At 43.0% G+C, this 15,223-nt stretch overlaps 1 protein-coding gene across 1 annotated transcript; it reads right to left on the reverse strand.

The window, feature by feature from the left end:
* Nucleotides 1-6,588: 6,588 nt before the first annotated feature.
* On the reverse strand, nucleotides 6,589-13,821 carry LOC101779404 (mitogen-activated protein kinase kinase 3). The gene is made up of 10 exons (XM_012847007.1): nucleotides 13,735-13,821; nucleotides 13,640-13,666; nucleotides 11,732-11,983; nucleotides 9,259-9,477; nucleotides 9,018-9,155; nucleotides 8,721-8,882; nucleotides 8,179-8,292; nucleotides 7,855-7,962; nucleotides 7,163-7,254; nucleotides 6,589-6,898 (listed from the first exon to the last, which is right to left on the reverse strand). Exons 1-10 carry the CDS (start codon nucleotides 13,819-13,821, stop codon nucleotides 6,589-6,591), a joined length of 1,509 nt encoding a protein of 502 aa, XP_012702461.1.
* Nucleotides 13,822-15,223: the final 1,402 nt, after the last annotated feature.

Below are 15,223 nucleotides of genomic sequence, written 5' to 3' on the forward strand. Positions count from 1 at the left end.
AACTTTTTGGTGGTCGGATGGTCGCCCCGTCTGTCTATGAAATCTTGCTAAGGCCCGACAGCGGTGGTGTTCGTGATCAAGTGTTTGAAAGTACTAGCCTCATACTTAGTATGGGATGAGGAAGCCTAGTACCGGATTGAACCTAGACGTGAGCGGTCGCCCCATTGTTCTTGGAACGGAGTTTCCCTGCTGGTTGTCGCACGTGGTGGCAAGCGTGGTCACAGGACGGCACAGGCCGAGTCTGTGGAACCTTGCACCAAAGGAAATGGGCCCGACACGGGTTAGGGGATTGATGGGGAAGGCCGACACAGGAAGCGACCTCCGGGTGCGCGGATGTCGTGAGGCTAGGTTCACCATGCATGGTTAAAGAACTCGAATCGATTCGTCTGCCTCTCACAGCTTGAGATTGCTTGATCGCTATGTCACCCTGAGTAAATGAGGAATCTGATGATGGCAATGTTGTTGTTTTATCTACACATCTTGATTGGCTCGATGTTTGCCTAGAATAGGTTGCACAACTTAGACTCGTGAGTAAACCTAGAACCGGAGCTAAAACTTGAAAATAGGTTACTTAGCGCTTTTGGCAAAACAAACCCCTCAGCCAAGAAACCGTGCATGTCTAGTTGGAAGAGTAGTTGGCTCCTCCCCGGTTAAGTCTTGTTGAGCTTAGTAGCTCAGCCTTGTTGTGGCTCCTGTTTTTCAGGTGAAGTTGCAGTTCCCGACCCCTCCCTTGTTGGCGCTTGGCCGCCCCAGCTCCCGCCAGGCTGGACGGTCGAGTGGGACCCCTCCTCGGACGGCGAGGAGAGGATTCCGTGATGTTCTGGCTGGCCTCGCCCGGACGTCCGACCCCGACGAAGTCTTCCGCTAGTGTTTTCCTCTGTTGTTCTCTTGTTATAAAACTCTGATGTTAATTTTTTTTTATGACCGAACTCTTTGAGTAAGACTGTTTAAACTCAGTGGACTTGTTGTATTCTCTGTAACCGCTCACCTTCGTGTGGGTTTGCTGAACTCGATCCTGTTTAAAGTGGTTAAATCGGATGAAGTCCGACGGCGCTTCGTATTAACTCGGTTTAGGCAGTGGTGTCGCATGTTAGGTGGCTTAACCCTGCTTAATCAAGCTAATCCAAGGTGGTTCCGCCACAGTGCTGCTGCATCCTTGGTCGCAGAGGAGGCAGAGATTGGGGCATCATCTTCCTTGAAGAATGGTGGCGCCCTCCCCCACCCCCCCCCCCGGTCAAGCCGCCATTGTCCCAATCACGAAGCTTGGGTGCGTCGCCTAGTGACCGCCGATGGCGGTTGGGCCGGCCTGAGGGCCGAAACTGTTGGAGGTATGCCCTAGAGGCAATCATAGAGATGATGATATTCCATTTGTATCCATGATTTGTATATTGTGTTCATTGAATATCCATTAAAGACTACTTGTATTGATTTGCAATTATGTGAATTGTATGTGAAACTCTTTACTTGTATGGTTATTCTAAAGTTGTCCCTAGTCGGAGTTCATGTGAGGACACACATGAATATTAGACTAGCACATGTATTAGTTGATGACTATGTTTCACAAGTCATGGACATGGAGATGTTGAACTAATAATGTGGACACATGTGGAGACATGTGTTAGGACTGACCCAACATGAGAAGTAGTTCTCTCTTTAAACAACATATACGCTTTGTCCTTAGACCTGAGATTGTCGCATGTATTCAAGATGTGGATCGACCTACTTAGGGGCTATCAAACGCTACGCCGTAACAGGGTAGTTATAAAGGTAACTTTCGGGTTTGTCAAAAAGCATGCTATGAGACATGGTCAATCAAGATGGGATTTGCCCCTCTCTGATTGAGAGTGATATCTTTGGGCCCCTCGAGTGATCGGATCCGAAAATGCATGGCCATGCTACGTACAGTTAAGAGTTAACCTACAAAGGGATTCCGAATCACAGGATCGAGAAAGAGCGGTGGGCTTGAAGCTAGACCAAATATCGTGAGGCAAAGGGAATAGCATGTATATTATGTTGTGATGGTTCGTCTGATATGATCTTCGTGTGCGTATAGGAGTTGGCACGTCTTGCTAGAGGCCGCTACCAACTATTGGGCCGAGTAGGAGTACTCGGGCCATGTCTATACGTATCCGAACCCATAGGGTCACACACTTAAGGGGCTGGAAGCCCAATTCGGATCTTATCCAAGTTGGATTAGGTATAGAAGTACTAATGGGCCTCGGACCCAGAGGCCCGTTATGAACCTCTATAAATAGAGGGGTGGGGGCGCCCTAGGGTTTACACCTTTTGGCGAAACTCATCTGCCACGCCTCCCACACCCTCGCCTATTGCAACTCGCGGATCTAGCAATCCGGCTTGCGACGCTTCCTCCATGCACATGTGGATACCTTGGAGGTGTTGCGCCTGCAGTACTTGGACGAGCCGCCGACGAGCCACGACGAGCCGCCGACCAGCCACGACGAGCCGACGACGAGCCGCGGCACGAGGGTGATCTTGCTGCACGTGGACGAGCTGCTGAGGAGCTGCTGGACGTTGACGTGATCGACTACGTACGACTACGTTGATCGACTACGTACGACTACGTTGATTGTCTTCGCTGCATCGACGCAAATCTACATCTTCCGCACCAGTAGTGCGTCGAGTGGTAATCCCGTGATCCTTATACGGCAGTTCTTCCTGGTTTTACGCGGTAGAATTTTTGATTTGCGCTAGTGTAGCCTACCTCGTATCCCAACAGAAACTGGCGATGCCGGTCTCTGCCCTTGGTGCGTTAGCATCAGGGATAACCCCAATGCCTTCTATTCCAGTTCCAGGGCGACGAATGCGGACTATCATCGGACAGTGAGTCTATTCCTGTTGTGGGGTCGGCTTTGGAAGCCTAAGCACTGGCGTTGCTATGCGAGTGTGCTCTGATGAGGCACTTTCATTGCTTGTGGTCTTGTTTGATTGTGTAGGAACAGAAGGACCAAGATGATGGCCTGGACTGCGTGGATGACCACGACGACCACGGCATCCTGCAGGACGGCGTATGAAGGACTCTTGCCGGTGGCCACGAAGAGGAAGAACAAGGAAACCATCCTCAAGTGCATAGAAGCGAAGAACTTCGTCCATGGTGTTTACCTTTGTGATGTCGATGCCTTCGTGCCTCTGTTCTTTCCTTTCTTGCGTGCGTGTGTGTTGCCCAGTAAAGGCTAACAATGTTGATAACGTGTTAGAGAATGAAGAACTCCCGTAGGGAGTGGAAGGATGAAAATGATTCTCTTCTATATTGATTATTGAGTCACTGTTACATTTATACAGGATGAAGGGGTGTGAAGGCCCTTACGAAAGGGTGTGGCCCTTTCGTGAAGGGGTGTGGCCCCTTCGGAGTAATTACATAATTATCTCTTAATTACATTCTTAAGTAATTGATCACTTAATTAGTGATAATTATCTCTTAATTACATTCTTAAGTAATTGATCACTTAATTAGTGATTCGTAACATAAGGCAAGTGCATGCATGGCGATGCTAGGCAACAAAAGGATATGCCACACCCATTTTTTTTTGGAGCACTTATTTTTCTTTTCTCCTATCATAATTCCAAATGGACAATAATGTTGTATTTTTATTTAGGTAAATTCCATCCTTTGTGGATATTTATTATTACATTGTTTGTATCGATTAGCTTAAATGAATTTGATTATTTGTCTTTTTATATCAAAATATTTATTTTTTTATTTTAAAATTTAGATATTAACTAATTATATTCTAAATGGGTTGTTTATTTAAGGGTTTTGATTCCCGATATCAAGGGCAATTGGAAAATTATTTTTTCATTATTTATAACATATATTTAGTCATTTATTAGTTGTATTTGGCATGTGCTCTTTATTTATAGCTCTATTACTTTCCAAACTATATAGACATCAGCTTCTAATTTTCTTGTTTTTAATTATTCAAATTTATGTATATTGATTAGTTGTATTCAATATGAACTCTTTAGAGTCTATTAGATCATCATAAAATGCAACGGTCTATATTTTTCTTTTAACATTACTGTAATAAGATGATGATAGTGATGCATCCCTGTCCAAGTTGTTTGACATCCAGTGAGAGAAGATGGAGAAATACTTTTCTGCTAGAAAACTGCAACCAAAGTTAATTGTATCGATTGCACTAACGATCTGTTTATACATTGAGCGTGAGTATAAATATGTGTTAGAGTAGGTCATGGACCTGACCAGCGTAACCTTATTTTGTTCAAAACGGACATGTTTTATGATGTGAACTTCCCCTTTTTTTACATGACCAGAAACGGATATGCAGTTTTATGATGTCAGCTTTCCTTTTTATTTAGACTTTTTTGCGCTTAAGTGGAATCATGCTTATGGGAGCAGGAGGCCCTTTTAGCTTACGAAAACAATAAATCCAAGTTTGATAAGAAATAACATTTAATTTAGTATGGATTTTTTAGAATAAGAAAAAATTAGTTTTATAGCATTGAAAGATTGTCACATTCGGAAAATATAATCGAAAGTTCACTGTTCCATGGAATAGCATCGAAAGAAAGAATGAAGTGTTAAACTACCGTTCTGTCGTATTTGCCATTAACGCCATCCGTTCATCCGTCCAAGCGCATGCTCGATGACTTCCTCCACCTCGGAACGGCCATGCAGCTTCCTCCAGGCACTTGACAGGCTGAGACGCCGCTGCTCTGCAGGCTGCAGCGACCCCGCGAGGCTGGCGTCCCCGGCCGCACATCCGCTTGTAGGTCGCGCTCGTCGTTCGCGGCCGCCGTGCGCTCTAGCTGGCAAGTGGCAAGGCCCCGGCTTCCGCGACACTCGTTCTTCTCTCTCTGGCGTCCAGTTAGCTTGGGGCTTCTTTCTCTAATCTGTCTCTTCCAGTGTTCTCCTACATGAGCAGTGTGAGTACGTGCAGCCATGGCGTGGTCGATGTGAGCATGCGCGGCATCGAACACCCTGGTGGTCTGTGGTAGATGTATTCTTGTGCCTGTATTATGGTGGATTTGAGGAAGCATGTGTGTTGGTGCAGAGAGCCAGAAGGGGAGCGCGGATGCAGAGGAGCTGGAGGTTGGCGATGGATTGCTACTTTGCTAGTTGCTACTGCTTGGCTACTTGGCGTTTTGATCAATGACTGCCCCATCTAGAGCTGCGCTCGTATTTGGCTCGCCGGCGCCAGCGCCAAGCCGCAGAAGCAAGTCAAAGACTTCAAGGTCCACGCCGAGCTTGTTGGCGCCCATGCGCAGCATGGCGCACCTCCCCGTGGTCCCTTGGGTCAGATCGGCGCAGCGTCGCAAGGCTGGTTCCACGATGCTCATGGCTGCGACGGCCGTGTAGAGCTTCGCCGCGGAGCCGTGTCGAGCTTCCAGCTCTGCAGGGGAGACCACGGCGTGGAGGGGACCTCAACGCGGGCGGAGGAGAAGACGTGGACGCCAGCAGCGGCCAGCCTCGCGGCCTCACCGTAGCGTGGCGCGGCCCGCGTCTTGACCAGGAGCGCGGCGAGCGCCCGGCGGAAGGTGCCATGGCCATTCGCAACGCCGAGGAAGTTGCCGAGCATGCGTTTGGAGTTTGGATGCACCGACGAACGACGTGAACGGTGAACGATGACAGAGTGGTAGTTCAGGGTAACGTTTTCTCCTTCCAATCCAATGCTTTTACGGAACGATGATTTTTTAATGGTATTTTCTGAATATAACTATTTTTCAATATTATGGAATCAGTTTTTTCTTAGAATAATATAGACCGTTAGATCTACATAAAATCCAGCGGTGGAAGTGATAATTTCTAAACTCTCTCGACGAACGTGATGGCTTCTTTTAACACTATTATATTAAGATAATAAATAGATTTCAGACATAACTGTAGACCAAAATGGTTCATAATGTGATTCAGCTTCAGGATACTTGACTTGAACGCGAAAACAGAGATGACGGCTGTCAAGGCAAATAAAATGTCATATTTTTCTCTCTCTTTTTTTCTTATTTTAATATACAGACTATAGCTGTACTCAAGCGTTGATCTACACAAGGTATGAAGGGTTACTTGACATATGCACAAGTAGCGGAATACATACGATCTGCTCAAGTGGACTTTACAATTGGTCACAGACTCTTTTTGTGCAGGTATTGTATATCATTATCAGCTGAGCTTGTGTTGCTCATACATCTGCCCTACAAACCCATTATGTATAAGACTGACACGCAGTTCATAACCTTCTGCAGCAAGGTAGATACTAGATACATGAGCATTTCCTGATGGCTGCGATCAAGTTTAAGATGGTTACTTGACAGCTCAACCTGAAGGTTGATGCAGAGGTAACGGCCGATGCTTATAGTTTTCTTTTCACAGATGGTTTTCAGCCCCCCCACTAAACAGATTCCGCGATCTCAGACATATATGCTGGAAAGGTAATGTGCTCCATCAGAAATTAGAACCAGGAAAAGGTATATTCACGGCGCTGCTCTTTTAGCTAGCAAGGGTGCTGGCCTGATAGGTAAAGTTTCTGTCATTTCTCAACGATTTGTAGTTTCTGCCTTGATATGATGAAGCACCCCATGGCGTGTCCTGGCTCCATAAAGAATTCCTCTCTAAAACGACCGACCCGCTTGCTCATGATATATGTTAACGGGGAGTTCATCGGTGCTTCGCATCCCTTCATCAGTGATTGGCATCCCTTCAGCTCGTAACCCATCTTCACAAACAAGGAGCTCATTCCCGACAATGAATGACCCAGACACACGAATCGCAACACCTTCTTCTTCCCCATGTGCACAACAGCGAACCTTCTCTATTACATGAACGATCTTACCACGAGGGCGCTTACCTTTCAGCATTTTCCTTATTCTTGACAAGGTCCTAAATATGTCGCTTTGGCCGACATGTTCTTCCCCTAAGAAACTAGGAAGAAAAAGGAAAAAAAATGTCAGATCAATTCAGTTTTCACAAGACAACAGGACATCGGCCTGCATATTATGCTCAAAACTAACAGGAAATAAATAGCAGTCAATGTTTCTTCAATTCACAGTTTAAGAGCCAATTGTCAAATATGCATAGTAGCAGCATAAACATTGGAAACATGTGCATCTTGGACAACTTGGAAGACCATTGATGTTCAGGTAATTTTGCTTACCAAATCAGTAACAGTGTCCAATACTATCATACCTGAAAACAGACTCTTCTCTATAGAATGTTTTCATGTAACGCCAGACATTATCCGAACCATAAAAGATCAGGTAGTAATGTACAGCAAGCATCTGGGATGAAGAAAACAATGCAAGTCAGTAGGTAACTAAATGTTACCGAAGTACGTTTTGCAATAAGAGACAACGTGATACGAGCAATACACATGAACTTTATCCAGAATTTCCCAAGCAATGAGAAAGAAAAACCGTAGGCAGTTCGTGAGTTTCACACACATGATCGCATGCATTTTGGTGATAATATGTTCGGAGCACAGAAAGTGTGCTACTAGTCCTGCCTAGTCCTGCAGTTCCTACGATTCTTTTGTTCATGAAAGAAGAATTTTTCTCTGTTTATATATGACTCCTACTAATTCCTTAAGGCCAAAAAGTGTCAAATTCAATTACTCTTAGCTTTAAGATAAATGATGTAGCTAACTAGAAAAACCAGAAGAATAGGAGTACACACGCACAAGCTTCTCTAAGCTGCTGGATCGATCATGAGGCCTGGGTTGAAATTGCTGAGAGTTAAAATTCAGACAACTGAGGTGATCATTGACTAACAGAGTTACCAAGACTGTCATGATTGAGGAACATATCTAACATTAGATTCGTGTTATATGATAAATAGACCGCAGAGAATTATACACTACAAAAAGGTCACAAGGAACTCACGTGTGCTATTTGCCATAATATTTCTGTCGGATCATGAACACTTTTAAAATAAGAGGGCAAGTCCACACCAGTTCTCCTGTATCTATCGATGAAGGGATAAGACAAAAGCTGCAAAATGTTTCAAATGTTAATGGGAAAATATAATGTTATAACAAGCAGAGTGCTGAATTTCATCTGCATTCAAAAGCTAGCCTATCACCACCATAATACACTGTTTATGTGTTATAGCTGAAACCATCCATGAGATATGAGCTGAAATACTCTCTCAAAATTTATGCTACATAAATTAGATTACTTGAAAGTTGAAACAAGATCTCACTATACCTGCTCACATGTTGGCCTTGCGTCAGCATCTTTTTGCAAGCAAGCACTGATGAAAGAGCAGAACTCCGGTGAATATACATATTTTGCTGGTGTTGGTGATGGATCATCCAATATCTGAAACACAGTAGGGTGACATCAAGAGTTAAAGATATGTCCAAGCTGAGGATCTCAGTGCTCATATGAATAGTATATCATAAACCAAACCAGTCTTAGTATATATTTAATTATGTATTCAAATTATCGGTACAGAGAGGAGAACAAAAACTGACTGGAAGCCCCTGGCCACAAAACATTTTATCTGATCAGAAACTTGGAAACAGTCAAACAGACTAAAATACCATACACCGAAACAGTTTGCGGGACTAAGATATAGAAAAGAGAGGAGACAATATATTTTATAATAAATTTGCTTGCTCAGTATCTCATATGATAATCACATATCAAACAGATAGTGAAAATACTGCAGTTCATCATAAAAAAATAGTCAGCAACTCAATAAAAATCACTTACAGATGGTGGCCACTGTTTGATTATCACCTTACCTGCAACATGAGATCGCTGAGGCCTCCATTTACACAATATGGAAATCTTCCGGTAGCACATTCTAATACTGTTAGCCCAAGGCTCCAGATATCAGCAGCATATGAGTAGTTCCTTATCCTCTCAGGAGACATGTATGTGACAGTGCCAACGAAGGTAGCACACTGGAAAAGTTTTACTAGACATGTGTATTGATTATTAAATACACACAGTTATCAACTTAATATTTTTAATATCTTAATATAATATAAGGCTATAAGCAATTTAAAAGAATGTTTCGTCACCAAGAAGTGGAATACCGTGCTCACTGAATCATGCAAGCCAGATGTCACCCCAAAATCGGTAATTTTTACATCACCCTTGAGATTTACAAGCAAATTTGCTGGTTTTATATCTCTGTGCACTACATGCTTCACTTCATGCAAATAGCGCAGGGCCTAAAATACAGACAAAACAGCAGACACTTAAAGAACATACCAGTTCATAGTGGTTTGCTGTAAATAAATGGAACATTAACATTTGAAAGTAAAAAATCCATGCCGGCAATACTTTCACCAGCATATGTGCAAGAACTGGTTCTGCTATAAATTTCTTGACCCTGATGATATCTGCTAAAGAACCGCCATCCATATACTCAAGTGCAAAGTATATTGCTCCAGAATTTGGCTTGTAAAATGCTCCATGGAATTCAACCAAGCCTGGATAGCAACAGGCTTCTGATAATGTTCCCAACTCATTAAGGATCTGTTCTCTTTTGTCCTGTGAAAAATAAGAGAAGGATATTCTGAATTGAATTGGCTTGTACAGTTCTTTACTAAATATGACAAGAAAATGAACTCTTCAAACCAGATGCATTAGCTGATTACATCAACAGCAGCAAGAAGACAAAATGCAGAATATATAGCCTAACTTGGATGCTACGACACTGCATTGCAAGATACACTACAAAAGAAGAATCTACTCTGGCCATCAGAAGTAATTTTGATAACCTGATAGCCATAATATTTGGTTTGCTGATTTTTCGATTGTGCTTGTACATTCCTGTTGCTTTTACTATCTATATGCTCTTCTTTTTTGTACAGTCAGGATCTTCGCTTATGTATATTTCTTCCGAAGAACACAACGATGACTTGATTCAAAGGATGGGCATAATGATGTGGTATTAAGGGAAGCATAAAAAATAGAATTCCTTGGTATAACTGATTCCATGCTCTTATGACCTAACAGAACACTACTAGAATCCTAACAATAGCCAACAGTGCTTAAACCATCTATCTGTACTGTCGGAAAATTAAATTACCTAGGGTACACCGTCGGCCATTTCCCCGTCGGCCATTTCCCCTCGGGCATTCGACCAATAGCCGAGCAGATGTCGGCCACTAATTTCCCAACGGTGAAAGCCCAACGGTCCACTCTCAGCCATTGATACCCACGCTAACAAGAAGTATGGACAGCCATTCCATTCCCTGACTGTTTTGGTACTCTTAGGCATTTGTTTTAACTTTTCAAAAAAAATAATTCTAATAGTTTTTCTTATTATACTTGTTTTCTTTGTTTTTTGTATTTGAGCAAATCTGTGGTATAATTGTACGTAGATGCCGTTCACTGCCGTATGGGTTGTATTCTGACACACTTCAAGATGCATAGAGAAATATTAATATAATACATATAGCTCTGGAATATGCGCCTCTGTTGCATTTGCTTAAGGCTGAAACCTTCATAACATGTACACGGTTTCTCATGTTCTGAGAAATGAAACAGCACATAGTTGGTACGTACATGTTCTCACATGCTACACAAAATCTACAGAAAAAAAAACCCCTGCAACTCCATCTTTTCGGGTGCTCCTTTCACGAATTGTATAATGATTCGTACCTTCATGACATTCATTTGGGACAAGACTGATCTGGATCAGGAGAAAATTAAAATTAGATTCCAAATTGCCAGAGAGAAGTATTGGGAACAGAACTGTGTGGATAATTAAATTAAGAAGAGAACATTGAATTTTGTAATACCTTTCCGGAAGGTAGAAGATCAATTAACCAAATCTAATGCTATGTTATCAAAAGAAATGTATTCTGAAGACAAACGAAAGATGGTTAATTAGCTTAGATTAGAATAAAATAGCGCATATGGAATTTGGAGCCGATCTCACCTTTGATGAATCCACGATGTGAAGCTGATGCATTACGATCAGGAGGGCACAAGAGGATACACGCCGCTGCAATCAAGGTTGCGCAGCATCGCCACGGAGTGCGAGCCTGCGAGGGTTGCCAGATGCCTAGATGCATTCTCGCTGCCGGTGGCCGTCTGTTTTCCTGCAGCGATGGCTGCGGGAGGATCACCAAGGATGAGGTTCTGCGTGGAACGGCGGTAGGCTTCTCAGATTTGTTTTGATGCAGAGATGGCTTTGACGGACTGAGTTTTGGTCATTATGCACTGGTAACCACCGGTCCACCATCGGCTAAGCCTCGACCTTATCCTTTGAACGTGCGCAGGATGTGGAGCTTTGCTATACAATTACCGAGGGGAATTTAGGAACTGTCGGTCAGTTGAAACCTTTAGCCGATGGTGTCAATCTAAACCATCAGGCATTACAGTAACAGTTGGCAATTCTGTTAAATAGCCGAAGGGATTTGGTTGCACTGTCAGGAACTACGAAACCATCGGGAAATAATATTCTTGCCAACGGGTAGTGGGCGAGTTCTACAAACTCTTGGCTAAAGTTAGGATTCTAGTAGTGGAAGAAATTAATTTGACACACTCTACTCTGATTCCTTTATCAATTTCCCTGTATGCGGCATGCCCTATAATGCAGCATTAATAAAGTTTGGTTACTATATATATTTTTTTCATCGAAATCTGCTTGATCCACGGTGATTCATATAACCTGTAACATTGCCATGTTATGGAGATTTCTAACACAGAAATGCAACAGCAGCACATAAGAACTAGGAGTAAAGAATATGGTCAATGTCTTATTTAGGAATTGGAAAAGCATGCAAAACCTGACCTTCTCAAAAACATTTATCTTCTTCAGAGCCATAATTCGATGAACTCGTATAAAAATAGCTCTATGGACAACACTGCTTGAACCACTATCAACAGAACCAAAAATATGCATCTCGCGAGATGAGCATCGGTATGCCTTTTCAGAAGAACGCGCTTTGTCTTGTCCAGCCTTTCGTTTATGGAAGCCAAGCTCACTGATATTGTATTCGCCAGAAGATCTACTCAGTAAATTGACAGTTCCACCTTCCAAAACCTTCACAAGAGAAAAGGCGAGGAAAAATGGTTAAATGGACAGTGGCTTCAATCTTCAGGATTTCAAACTTCAAAGAGCAGTAGGAACTGGAGTTGACCAGACTATTGTAGAAAAATACATTTGTAACTGCTCTACTTCTAATATGCTATATATGCTCATCCTTTTTTTAAAAAAAAAAAGAGGAGGAGCACCAAAAGGAAAAAAAAAACGGAGAATACACCTATATGCTATTACAGAACTACAGATGCTTGTAAGTTTGTTACTTAGTTTATATGACTAGCCTGTTGAGATTGGACTCAAGTGGGGATTGAGTATATCAGATGAGTAAAAAACTATTACTACTCCTTTTTGTAGAGAGTAAATAACTGTTAAGGATATCAAAGCCTATGGCCCATGGGAATATCATATCTCTATATATGTAAAGAGTTCCTTTTCAGAGGAACTGAGGAAGGGTTTACTTACTTCGTCGATCACCAACTCACCATCAGTACTACTCCTAACTCCTAAGGATGTCTTCCCACAAATCATTCCAAGGTAACATGGTAAGAGCAAGGATTGGGTTCACATTAAGGCCAATGTAACCCCTGATCAACCCACGATCCATTTTTTTTTCTCACGGCAGACGTGCTTCGGTCGTCCGCCGCCTGTGCCCCCGCCGCGGCCCGCACGTCGTCAGGTCGCGGCCCGTCGCTGCCAAGTACGTCGCGGATTTGATCTGCTCATCGCGGCTCCGTCTCGTCAGATCGCCATCGCCCACGTTGCATAGCGACCCTTCACAGCGTCCGCGCAGCAGCCTGTTGCAGGCGGCAGGCCCATCGTCGTCACGCAATCTGTTGCGGGAACATCCTCCGCCCCGTCAAGGTTTCACGCCATCGTGTGGATTCATCCTCTGCTGCCTGTTGTACGTGAACAGAGGACTACTCTACTGTCGCATCGCATGGAGGAAAACAGAGGAGTCGCGTGGTCGTCCCCTCCTCTACTGCTATTTGGCTGCTAGGAAAAGTGCTCTGTTTGTCTGCAATTTCTGGTGGCGGTGACTGGTGAGAACAGAGAAGGTTGTCGTCACTTGTCTGTTTGCTACTCCGCCTGCCGGTGGTGATCAATTTCGCTACCTACCTGTGGTATTTTTCAACTATGGAGGTAATTGTTTCTCCTCCTACCCATCGCCATTTATCAGTGTCCATTGACCATTGCTATTGCTGTTCTTACGAAATTGGTGGTCAGAATTACAGAGAGTTTGCCTTTTTCTGTTAAAACCGTGCTAAGGGGTTATGGTCTTGCAGTCTTGCCGATCACTTACATATATCTGATAATCCACCAGTTGATATCAACGGGTGGCTTGCTGCAGTCAAGGCTCTGGATTGGATTGTTGGAAGGGTGATGAGTGCCAGTGTCACTAGTACGGATCCATCCTTGATCATGAGTCTCGACCCTCTCGAGCTCCACATGAGTCAACCAAGGAGATGTGAGTCTATTCACAGGGACGATACGCAGCATACTCTATTGCAAGGACTTTATGGGCCTATTCATACGTGGGCCTGGATAATGATACACTCCATACTTAACAATAACAGAGCCTACCCAAATTCCCATTTTACTGTTGACACCGGTAGCTGCAACAGGCCAACAGCAAAAGCCGCGGCGGCGCGACAGCACCAGGTCACAAGTAATCTCCACTAGAGGCTCGGCAGTCCGGCCGTTCCTCCTGTCCCCCAATCCATTTCGCAATGACGGCGCACACCCGAGTACACTAAGGGGGTCCTTACCTCGCCGCCGCTGCCGTCCGCGTCGAAGGACAGGGGCCGCAGCCGCCGCTTGAGCTCCTCCAACCCAGCCATTGATCTCCGGCGCGCGGCGCAGGGGGTAAGAGAGGGAGAATGCCACAGCAGCAGCAGGGTGGGCTTGGCCTCTCCGCGCCCAAGTGCGGGCGGGCCGCGGCGGCGCGGGTAGTGTTGTTTGGTGAGGTAGGTATGGTCGGAGCAGGTGCCTTTGTCTCTTCAGACGCCACTTGAAGGTTTCCTTGGGGAAGAGACACCACGTAGGCACGTAAAAGTTCACATGTATTCCACGTAGGCGCACCTGCGTGATTGGATGCCCCGCTGACTAGTCAATTCCTGTCTAAAATGTTAACAAAAGGTGGTCGGAGAGTTGGAGGGATTACTTCTTTTTCTGAGAGGCACTGTTTAGATTCTCTTTGATAAAAGAAAATAATACCCTAGGTGTTTGTTCTTCATTGCAACATATGTGAACCGTTCTATCTAAATTATAGTTCACTTTTACTTTGTAGTAAGTCAAATTATTTAACTTTAATCAAATTTAAAATATAATAAGAGTAAATACATCTAAACTTGTAAATACATCTAAACTTGTCAAGGGTGTCCAGGGTGTCATGTAAGTCTTTAAACTCTCAAAACTCTCAAACTTGTCTCAAGGTGTCATCAAGATCCATAAACTCTAGAAACATATTTTCAGGTCCCCAATTTATCCCACTAGTCCATCAACTCGTGCTCCCGCATAGGTTAATATTTTTAAAAACTATTATATTTGAAAATTATTTAGAAATCAAACTCCTAGCTAATAATTAAAATTGTTTACCTACTACTCTCTCATTTTTTTAATACTTCAACATAATACTCTATATGTACTTATCCTTGTCCAATTGTAATTGATTTTTAGTTGGTAATTACTCCATATACTTTTATCATTTTGTATCGCGCCTCTATACATTGCCTTTAGCATAAAAATCACATTACTTCCTCACATACATGTATAAATAGTCTACATAGTGACACCCATCGTGCGTACATACCTTAACTTAGTATTTCTATATTAACAATGATATAAATAGGTAATTTAGAATCATATAAGTTTACTTTTGTACATTTCTATATAATGCACATGAAGATAATTAGATTAAGATTTAGGTGTTCGCTTTTGGTTATTTTTAGTAACGATACATGTGGGTAACTTAGATACAAATTTAGAATGGGATTTTAAGTTATGCATTACAATCATATACATGAGTAATTTGGATGAAGATTATGTGGTTACTTTGGATTATTTTTCATAATGGTAGATCTTGATAATTTAGATATAGGTTTAGGGTTTGTTTTAGAATATTTTCATAATGATAGTTGTCGGTAATTTTTTAGAAAATATAATAGACTATGATTATTAGAGTTTATAGGATTCATTGGATTCATATTTGATGTTTCTGATTTTTCTGAGAATTTGTCTTTT

This window comes from Setaria italica, chromosome VI (genome assembly GCF_000263155.2).
Source record: "Setaria italica strain Yugu1 chromosome VI, Setaria_italica_v2.0, whole genome shotgun sequence".
NCBI lineage: Eukaryota > Viridiplantae > Streptophyta > Magnoliopsida > Poales > Poaceae > Setaria > Setaria italica.

Bases quoted from the DNA above. Each gene is read 5' to 3' on its own strand.
- LOC101779404 (XM_012847007.1), bottom strand. From the start codon at position 13,821: ATGGCTGGGTTGGAGGAGCTCAAGCGGCGGCTGCGGCCCCTGTCCTTC. The intron at 9,478-11,731 runs GTCAGGTTTTGC...TATTTTTCACAG, and splicing joins AGATAAATGTTTTTGAGAAG to GACAAAAGAGAACAGATCCT. The intron at 7,963-8,178 runs GTATAGTGAGAT...AACATTTTGCAG, and splicing joins CAAGGCCAACATGTGAGCAG to CTTTTGTCTTATCCCTTCAT.